Source organism: Eurosta solidaginis, chromosome 1 (genome assembly GCF_040869045.1).
Source record: "Eurosta solidaginis isolate ZX-2024a chromosome 1, ASM4086904v1, whole genome shotgun sequence".
NCBI classification, from domain to species: Eukaryota; Metazoa; Arthropoda; class Insecta; order Diptera; family Tephritidae; genus Eurosta; species Eurosta solidaginis.
The window spans coordinates 378,433,560-378,444,288 of record NC_090319.1 but is presented as its reverse complement, the minus strand read 5'-3'; the positions used below and the strand labels follow the sequence as shown (position 1 = coordinate 378,444,288).

General features: G+C 34.8%; 2 protein-coding genes across 3 annotated transcripts in view; both read right to left on the bottom strand.

The window, feature by feature from the left end:
- Window positions 1-431: 431 nt before the first annotated feature.
- Window positions 432-2,218, bottom strand: Gos28 (golgi SNAP receptor complex member Gos28). Its single transcript, XM_067775627.1, has 5 exons — window positions 2,098-2,218; window positions 1,858-2,036; window positions 1,531-1,778; window positions 843-977; window positions 432-782 (listed from the first exon to the last, which is right to left on the bottom strand). Exons 1-5 carry the CDS (start codon window positions 2,117-2,119, stop codon window positions 680-682), a joined length of 687 nt encoding a protein of 228 aa, XP_067631728.1. The 5' UTR covers window positions 2,120-2,218; the 3' UTR covers window positions 432-679.
- Window positions 2,219-5,298: 3,080 nt separating this feature from the next.
- The window catches only part of LOC137238342 (myb/SANT-like DNA-binding domain-containing protein 1), a 33,819-nt gene continuing 28,388 nt past the window's right edge, over window positions 5,299-10,729 (bottom strand). For both annotated transcript variants that reach the window (XM_067763207.1, XM_067763206.1), the window contains exons 3-6: window positions 10,480-10,691; window positions 6,859-6,957; window positions 6,167-6,292; window positions 5,299-6,095 (exon numbers count right to left, since the gene is read on the bottom strand). In XM_067763207.1, the coding sequence (XP_067619308.1) occupies window positions 5,666-6,095; window positions 6,167-6,292; window positions 6,859-6,957; window positions 10,480-10,691 (867 nt within the window). In that variant the 3' untranslated portion in view covers window positions 5,299-5,665. The remainder of the gene's footprint in view (window positions 6,096-6,166; window positions 6,293-6,858; window positions 6,958-10,479; window positions 10,692-10,729) is intronic.

Here is a 10,729-nt window from a genome sequence, read left to right as displayed (position 1 = left end):
AGCTGTTAAAAGGTTACCGATACGGTTACCGATAAAGCACCAATGTCTCCAGCTTAAGAAAGGCAGTTTTTATATTTTTCGGAATGCCTAGCGACCACTCGTTTAGAATATACCCGTCTAAAATCCAAACCCCGTAACTACGTTGTGCGCTGGGCTTTAAATCCGCCACGACGAATCCCCTGCTTACGAAAAACAAGTATTTTTCTCATGATGAACATGGTAAACGTTTAAGGACGGTGCATGCACCCGGAGTGCCCGAACCGTTTCATCACAATTGTGATCATCGATTTTCCAGGATGGCGAAGGAATGTCTGTAATTTAGGGGATTTCGATTAGCATTTCCCTTCGCATCACAACAAAGAGTAAAGGCTCAGATAAGCCATTTATTGAAGAACTACACAGGAAAGTATTGGGAACATTATACTATAAACTTTTCAATAAATGTAAGATTTATTTATTGGTATCTCCTTTTATCACAAATTACAATACGATTATTTATTAGCAATTAAATATATTCCTTATTATTAATAGTCTATCATACATAATGCATACATAACAAAAATCAAGTGAAATTAAACAAACTACCTCTTTATACATTGATCTTATCAACGCATACGGTATATATTAATTTTGCAAGTTTTATTTTCAACTGCTTTTGTTTCGCTGCCCAAAGTATTTATTAATTGAATGCATAAAGCAATAAAAGTATAACACACAATGCAATAACAGCGCCAAGTATCAAGGAATCTCGTTTTTTCTTAATATTGATTCTTTGTATTAAACTGAAATTGAAATTCGGTAAGTAATTAAAATAGATTGGATGGGTGGGTCAAAAGAAATACCTGGATATCAATGGAAATCTATTGGAAATATCATTAAATCGAGTCTGCATCCGTTTGAATGCTTGACGTTGCGAAAGTAAGTGGTCTCGAGTTTCTATAGCAATATTTATCTGATCATTCACCAAACTACTTGAGCTGTAACGATAAAACGGCAGTATTAGAAAACACATATATATAACACATCCATCCATTCAATAATTAATAATAATAATTAGTAATTATTTCAAATGAAATCATCGAAAGAAATACTTTTGCCGTCTAAGCCGTGCAAAAATTTTTGAATGCATAACGCTCATACAGTATACTCTTTCGAGGGAAGGGGTCGAAAATTCCCGGAGAACTTTTTCCTCGAATGCTTAAAGCTCCATTCCAACTTTTCTCGACAAGAGCATGACTCCAAGCCACGTATAAGCACAGATAAGATAGGAGACCTATGGAACATGATTTTTGTTCGTCGAGAGTGCTTTCCTATGAAATTGCCTACTTAGTCCAAATTTTCATTTGGGTGATTCTATGCTGACATTATACCTTTGAGCGGAACCCGAATTCGGACAACAGCATAAAGGCAATTCCTTTCTACACTGTTAGAAGAACAAAATCTACCTATTATTTCAAAGTTACCTCAGATATTTGAGCAGTTAGATGTTGCTAAAACATATATATGAATATAGCATATGATCGCAGTTACCTATTTAAATGTGAACTCTCCTTCATATATAAATCACGTCTACTTAGGCCTGATATCGTTGGACTATTAGTCGCTAAACCTGAACCACGTAATAGTTCTTCACGTTCTATACGTGTCGTATGATTTGCACATATTTTATTGAATTCCTGTCTATATCCATGCAGAATTTCACGATGACGCTGAAGTGTATGCATGGCTGCAGCACCTGTTGCAGGAAGCTCAGACATTGTTTCGTTCAATGACGAAAGCTATACAAAAATTAAATAGAAATTTAAGTTGGTTGATTGCTCTTTGGGTATGCCACAACTCTGTTAGCATTTTGTGTACCTTATCTAGCATCTGCGAAATTTCTTCTGATAAGGAGTCGAAGACATGTTCGCCCAACAATGGTGATGTGTCTGTTGATGAGCTGCTGTGAGAACTGCTGGTGCCCGCACCAATTTTACTAAATGCAACCAATTTGAGGTCGATTTCATTTTCCAAATGTCGTGCTTGTTTTCTCATCGCTGTTAACAAAATGCTTTTTTATTCTTAACGTAATAAAAGTTTATAAACATGTCTACTTGCCATCATAATTTGAAACACCCATTTTCCTTAAATTATATTTTATATACACTTCCAAACACGTAAAATCCTACGAGAAAAACAAAGAGGAAGTAATTTGACATTGCTTCAATCAGAGTTCTTCTTCTTTCACCAGCCAGTATTACTAGTGCACAATAACGGGTTTTCGGAGAATTATAGGGCCAATTAATGGTTACTTAGCTATAACCAGATAAAACAGCATACGAACCAACCTTAGGGAAATCAATGTAATCGCTTAATGGTGCCATACCATAACGCTAACGCCATAACCATATCAATGCCAACCAATTTTTTTTTGGTTTTTCGCCATATCCATAACCCAAAAATATTTGAGTTGGAGAATTTATTAACTTTTTGCGATTTTTTTTACTGATTTGGATATGTTTTCACTAAGAGCCTTATTTTTTGTGGCATATGTTTGTAATTATTTGCGTTTTCTTCAGTTTTATGAAATTTTCACGATTTTTAGGTTAAGGCCCCAATAACTGATGCCAATTTGATAAGGCTAAGTAAAAATATGGTAACGACTATGGCGTTAGGGTTAAGGAAGTTTAACAGGCCCTTAAATGGCCAATTAAAGGTGACTTCTCCATAACCAGATAACACAGCTGATCGAACAAACCTTACGGAAATCAATGTAATCGATTAATGGTGCCATACCATAACGCCGTAGCCGCAACCATACCATAGCCAGCCAATTGATTTTTGGTTTTTCGTCATATCCATAACCTAAAAATATTTGCGTTGTTGAATTTATTAGCTTTTTGTATATTTTATTTATTGTTTTGGATACGTTATGAGTAAGATACTTATTGTTTGTTGAATATGTTTGTAATTTTTTGCGTTTTCCTTATTTTTTTAACGATATTTAGGTTAAGGCACCAATAATTGATGCCAATAAAGCCCGAGCTAAAGTTGACATAGTCATAACGCCATATTCATTACCATATTTTTCTTATCCATATCAAATTGACATCAGTTATTGGTGCCTTAACCTAAAAATCGTGAAAATTTCATAAAAATGAAAACGCAAAAAATTACAAACATATACCACAAAAAAAGAGTCTCTTAATCAAACCGTAACCAAAAAGATAAATAAAATCTAGAAACAGTTAATAAATTCTCCAACTCAAAAATGTTTAGGTTATGGATATGGCGATAAACCAAAAACCATTTGGCTGGATATGATATGGTTATGGCTTTAGCGCTTTGGTATGGCACCATTAACTTCCAGAAGGTTTGTTCGATCAGCTGTTTTATCTGGTTATGGATAAGTCACCGTTAACTGACGCTTAAGTAAAAATATGGTTATGACTATGGCCCTTAATGCCCACAGGGCGTGACAAAATTGACATAGTCATAACAAAGAGGATAAATACAATAAGAGCCGTCACTCGTTATTTTGTGGCGAGTATCTCGCTGGAAATTGAAAAAATTGATGCCGAATGTTTTGTGAGAGGGACATTTTTAATTGTCTCGCATTTATCCATGCCGTGTAGGCCCCTTGTGCAACTGTGATTTTTGGAAAGAGAATTGAATAAATTAATTAAATACAGTCGAAAAATAAACACAAATACCCCACGAAAATGTATAGAAGACATTTATAAACATCTCGCCCAAAAAAAAAAAGTAGCGACTACCTCTCAGTATACATCGAGTAAATGCCAAAAAAATAACGAGTGACGGCTCTTATTGTATTTATCTTCTTTGGCCATAACGCCATAATCATAACCACACTTTATCCATATCAATTGGCATCAGTTATTGGTACCTTAACTAAATAATAGAAAAATTTGCATAAAAATGAAGAAAACGCAAAAAATTACAAACATATTCCACAAACAATAAGTCTTTTACGCAAAACGTATCCAAAGCAATAAATAAAATAAACAAAAAATTAATAAATTCACCAACTCAAATATTTTTAGGTTATGGATATGGCGAAAAACCAAAACCCGGCGGTTTTCGAAATAGTACTATCGCAATATGCCAGTAAATGTTTCCCTCTTTCTTTTCAGTTTCTCTTAGAAAAACATAATAATTGAATATTCAGTTAGTTATTATAAGCCGGTGTTAAGCTCATGAATTCTTAATAATAAGTATAAATTGAACACGCCATTAAAACAAACAAACAAAAACCAATTGGTTGGCTATGGCTAGGGTGTTATGGTAATGGTGCCCCAGCGGGTTAGGGGGTTAGAATATACACGCGGTAGGTATGCCTGTCGTAAGAGGCGACAAAAATACCAAATAGATTCAAGGGGTTGCGTAGCTGAACCCTTTCAATGGGTTGCCAGCGCAATATATAGCGTGTCCAACACAAGTGTCAACTTCACCTATCCGTGGCGAATCCTGTTTCACTAACAGCCGAGGCTCTGGCGACCCCGACCTCTTCCTGGATCTAGGGGGTGGAAGGGCGGTATGGCCTAGAAGGTCGCATGTGGTCATAACAAATCGTTTCCGAGATGGTCGGGCTTGGTACAGGAACGTGCCGGATCTGCATCAGGCAAAGGACCATCAACATCGGTAACACTCCCCAAAGCCTTCGGTGAGTATCCTTATCGCTTCAACAACAACAACAACCAGGCTAACGCATCGGGCTAATATCGAGGGGGAAGAAGAGCCAGCTGCTTAATCAGTGGCCCTTGCTATGATAAGGACACCAGAACTTTCAAAGGTGAATCGACAGCAAATCATTCGATAGCAATGCCCTGACCCAGCGGGTTAGGGGGTCAGAATATACCCGCGGTAGGTATGCCTGTCGTAAGAGGCGATTAAAAACCAGATTCAAGGGGCTGTGTACCGCAACCCCTTCAGGTTGCCAGCGCAGTATATAGCTTCTCCAAACCCAATTGTCAACCTCACCTATCCGTGGCGAATCCTGTTTCACTAACAGACGAGGCTCTGGCAACCCCAAGCTCCTCATGGAACTTGGAGACTCGGAGAAACCTTATCGCTACAACAACATAGCAATGCCCTCAGGACACTGGAGGGTAGCGGCTGTTCGTAGAGAACCGCGTAGAGCTCAGCCACAAAGTCGTGCTCTATAGAGTTCTTCCAAGACCCACACATACATTCGGTGCTTGTTTTTACATGTGCATACATACACATTATTAAAAAAAAAGTTTATAGCTTTTACATATAGATATGTATGTACATACATATATTAGATATGCGAATATATAAAATATTTTTATATATATTTATTCATTCAATTCATTACAGAGAAAAAAAATTAATTAACCTAGATTAGTTTTAAAATAAGTGAACTTCAAGCTTACAGGAAAAATTAAATACACCTATTTTAATCCTATACTCCAAGATACATAGCTAACTTAAAGCTTAAAGAGTTTAATTAACTGAATAAACACTAAAAACTACAGACTTTATTTTCATTAAATTAAGTAACATTTTAGAGTAATTAAAACTTAAATTAAGGCTTAATCGTTCCTTATATCATCTGAACATACGATATATAGCACACCTACATTTATTTACATATACATATCTATGGAGATAATCAAACTCAAAATTGTATGCTCTTCTTATATTATTGTCTATTATCACCCCCACCATTGTTCATTGAGTTTTCCATGTTTTTAACAATGACGTAATTTGTTATATGATTTATGGCCTCATCCTGCAATCGATCCGGCCAACGTCTCATATACGATTTAATAAAATCTCCAAATGTATCCACTTTATCTGGTGTAGCTTTATGATTATCCACGATATTTTTGACAATATCTACAAATTTATCATAATCTTCAGTAGGTTTCTTTAATTTGTGATTATTGTTGTTGTTGTAGTTAGGGACTACACCATTTGGATTTGCATTATTAGGCGTTGAATTCAGTTGCGCCGAAGCAGCAGCCACTGCCGCCGCAGCCGCTGTGGAGGCCATAAAATTTACATCGTTATTTTGATTAGGTGGCTGTTGGGTATGATCCATAAAATGTCGATGCATTCCATATTCAGATCTGACACAATTATTGAGAAAAAAATAGATGAAATGTATTTAAAGAAGCAAGTGGTGTGGCGATTGACATACTTATAAAATCCTTCGGAATTATTGCTGTTGAATTCTTGTTGAGACATTTGATTTTTCCAGACGGGGGATTCCGATGCCGATGGTAGAGTACTCGGATTTGATGCGGGTGTCATAATTCTTTTATCTCTGTATAACAAATAGAAAAATGTCATGTGGTGAAATTATTATAGGATTGGTAGTAATTTACAACAGGGATCGACTGCTAATACTCGTCCAAAAATATCGGGAGAGGTGTCAAACGGCCTCAGTAATAATAATCCGAAGGCGGAATTTGAAATGTTTAGTCGTTCAAAAGATATGAACAAAGATCTGAAAAAATACCCCGGGTCCCTCCGAAACCGTTGGTGGGATCCATAGTATTTTTTCGCGGAACACCTTTCCGCGATGGCCGCATTCGGCCGCGCTTATAAAAAATTACTCTGGCCAGTCTACCAATGGTCTGGGATCAAGATTAAATCCGGGCAAAATCCCTTTGTACACAAAATGTTTTTCTTGTGTACAACAACCACATGAAAACTGCCAACTTCAACTGCAAATATCTCTTGACAGAGATTGCATTCTTCTTTTTCGCCTTCGGGTTATTGATGACGAAGTCAAGACTCGTCGTTTACACCTGCCGACGCGTGTTAGCAGTCGACCGCTGTTGTAAATTATTACCATAGGATTCTACCAGCACATGCATGAACTCATACCCAGCTTGCCCGGCCAAACTTTTGAAAACATCGTCCACTTGCGAATAGAATTTCCAAGTGCTTATAATGCCGGTAGTTTCGAAAGTTTTTTGTTCTTGTCTGCAAAAGAAAACGATTTAATATGTTAGAGGGATTTTTATGCCCACACTTTTAGCAAAATTATGGATACAACAAAAGGTGCTGAATAGTTTTTGAAATGCTGGTTATATCAATGGGCGCTTTCAGTAAACACCACTGTTGATTAGTCGTTGACTGATAACATTCTGCACGCACCGTTGAATATTTTTGATCCACTCGAATTAAGTTTTATGATCAGTGACTGAAAAGCATCTTAACTTAAAGGATAACCATGCAACCAACAAACCATTTCTAAAAATTATAAGGATCTAACGAGTACTGTTTGTCGCTATTGTGATTTGAAAATGAGTTTCGATCACATTTAATGAAACGTAATACGGGCCCAAGTTTTCAGGTTCATATACATACATAGACGCATTCAAAATGAAATATTTTCTAAATGCCACTCAGCATTTAGGCGATTAAATTTTGAATTTCCGTACAAGAATTTGATTACTCTTTCTGACTAAATAATTAGTTATCATACAATTGAACAAAAGAAACAATCAAATACGAATACTTTTGATGATCAAAAATTTAAAAGCATTTTTCGATCACATTTTGGAATCATTTTTGAAGTCCTTTGATGATTAAATTTTAATATTTCATAAAAACCAACAAAAAGAATAATCAAATATGCTTACCTTTGATGATCAAAAACTGAATATAGTTTTTCAATCACATTTTGGAATCATATTTGAATCAAACGTGTTCCTCTAGGTGATCAAAAATTTATAAGCATTTTTAATTCAGGTTTCTGAATCTTTCCTGACTATATTTGTTAACTGAATAATGAATTGTATACTTGTTAAAATTTTACTTTTCATTAAAAATCTTATTTATTTCACATACACACATTTTTTCAATCATGAAGTTCAGAAAAAATATGTACATACATATCCCACTCAGCATTTAGGTGTGATTGATTATTGAATTTCCCTACATATCAACACAATTTGATTACTCCTTGCGACTAAATACTGATTTTTTATATAATTGAACAAAACAAATAATAAACAAGTACGGACGGAACTGTCTTCGGCGTGCCGAAGACTTCATACCGTTCATGAATGGGGCTGAAAAATCTTCTTATCCCGTTCGTAATCTCCAAATATACGGATGTATAAGATAAGAAATATATACTTAAAAGATGTACATACGTAAACGATTTTTAAGATAAATATAAAATAAAAAATGGCAAAAAACCCCCTTATCTGAACGATCGGTTGAATGGGATATATACTATATATAGCTCCGATCAAAATGATTTTTACAGGATATCTTCTAAGATATATTAGAATAATTATCACCGAGTTTCACGTTTATACTTTCTAAATTGCGGCAGGAATGACCAAAATCGTCTTATCTGAACGATCGGTTGTATGAAGGATATATGTTATAGTGGTCCGATCCTACCGGATCCGATAAATGTCTAATATAATACAAAAATACATCCTTGTGCCAAATTTCATTGAGATATCTCAAAATTTGAGGGACTTGTTTGCGTACAAACAGACTTTCTGAAATCATTTTTGAATAACTTTGATGATTAAATTTTAAGGTTTTATAAAAATGAACAAATAGAATAATAAAATTAGTTTACTGATGATGAATAACTGAATATAATTTTTCAAGCACATTTGGAGCAATTTTTGAATAAAATTTGTTTACCTTCGGTGCTCCAAAACTTTAAATTATTTTTAATCAACTTTCTTAATCTTTTCAGACTACCCTTGTTAATTAAATAATGAATGTTTTACTTGTTGAACGTAAACTTTTCATTGAAAATCTGATTTTTCTTCATATAGTAACATTTTTTCAATCATAAACTTCAAAAAAATTATAAAAATACAAAACATATTCAAGACTTAAAGAAATGTAGATGCTGTTCCTAACCTAATATGTCCCCTAGTATTTTGCAGATGCGTCTTTCCAAAACTATCAAATATGATGAAAAAAAAGAATAAAAATGTTTAAAAATATGAATCATAAATGATTAAAAAAAAAAAAAAAAATAAATGTAAGGCGCGATAACCTCCGAAGAGATCTAAGGCCGAGCTTCTCTTCCAATTTGCGTCGTGCTCCTCTTGATTTTTCCCTACAAATTGGCCGGACGGGACCTACATGTTTTATGCCGACTCCGAACGGCATCTGCAAGGCAGATGAGTTTTCACTGAGAGCTTTTCATGGCAGAAATACAATCGGAGCGCTTGCCAGACACTGCCGAGGGGCGACCCCGCTTAGAAAAATTTTCTTCTAATTGAAAAATCTTATTTCTAAAATTTTGATGTTGCTTTGCCCGGGAGTTGAACCCAGGGCATACGGCGTGATAGGCGGAGCACGCTACCATCACACCACGGTGGCCATCATAAATGATTATTCAAGAATAATCACATTTAAGGTACACTTTTCTCCCGGCGATACATTGCGTTTCGATAATTAATAATAAAAATTTTATTATTAAGATATTTTTCAAGATAATATAATGCAAATGCTGCTCGGCCGAAGATTTCCCCAACCATTTCTCCACCTTCGGCTTCCCAGAAAATACATAATAGTTGGACAATACAAAAGTTGTGAGCTATTTGAACCCCAGGTAAGTGAAACTCTTTTGACATACATATGTACCTGGATATGTCTTCAACATCCCGTACCGTATCTTATTTTAAGATATTGACGCCCATAGCTGATGTTGGATGTTGTAGTCGCAGGTGTATATCGGTCAAGTTTGTTTGCAAGTAACTTGTGGTTAAAACAGCTCACTTCCGCATGCTTTATTCCCCTAATGAAATAAGATTCCTCTGTAGTATCTTATTTTGAATGAGATATGAAGAATAAATGCATCATAATCGCATTCAAAAATGATTCAAAAATATCAACCAAAAGGATTGAAATATGTTCACGAATATGAAACATGTTCACGAATATGATCAGAAAATGACCGAAATGAAGCAGTCTAATATTACTCTATAACTGTCACGTTGTTTAAATTTTTCCCAAATTATTAAATAAATTACTCTATAACAATTAAAGCTCAATTTTACAATGATATCAAATATAAATAAAAAGCGTTTCGAAATAGGAATCATAAATGATTATTCAAGAATAATCACATTTATGGTACATTTTTCTCCCGACGATACATTAATTTTCGAACAGAAAATGCTTTTGAATTTGAACGTTCTTAATCATCTTGGGGTATGATATTTAAAAATTTTTTGATCAAAATTTTCAAAAAATGCTGGCTGGGATAAAGTTGCACTATATTCATAGTCAACATTAAATATGTATGTATGTACTTAAAGTTAGTTACAGCTTTTGGACAAAACTTCTAATAGGCTGTCCAAAAAGCTGCAAATATTTTGAAGGTAAATACCTCATAGTCTCGATTCTGTAAAAAAGAAGCTGCAGCAAATTAAACCCAATTGTATTTAAAGTATCACTATCTATGAGCCACAGTACTACATTGTTAAACAGCAATTAAAAACTAACGCACTCACTAACCTGTAACGTTGGGTTAAATTATTAACTTTAAAATGTACTTCGAGTGCTGAAACAGGTACACCTAAAGCAGTTAACTGCTTTGCCATAGCCACATATAAATGGCCATTTCGTTTAATGGTGCGCAATTCATAAGCGCAAACTTTCCACAATTTAATTAGTTCTAAAACGCCATTATCCTCCCATTGTCGACGCTTTTTATTGAATTTTTCATACTGAAAAAATGAAAATTATTAGAAATTCATATCTAAAT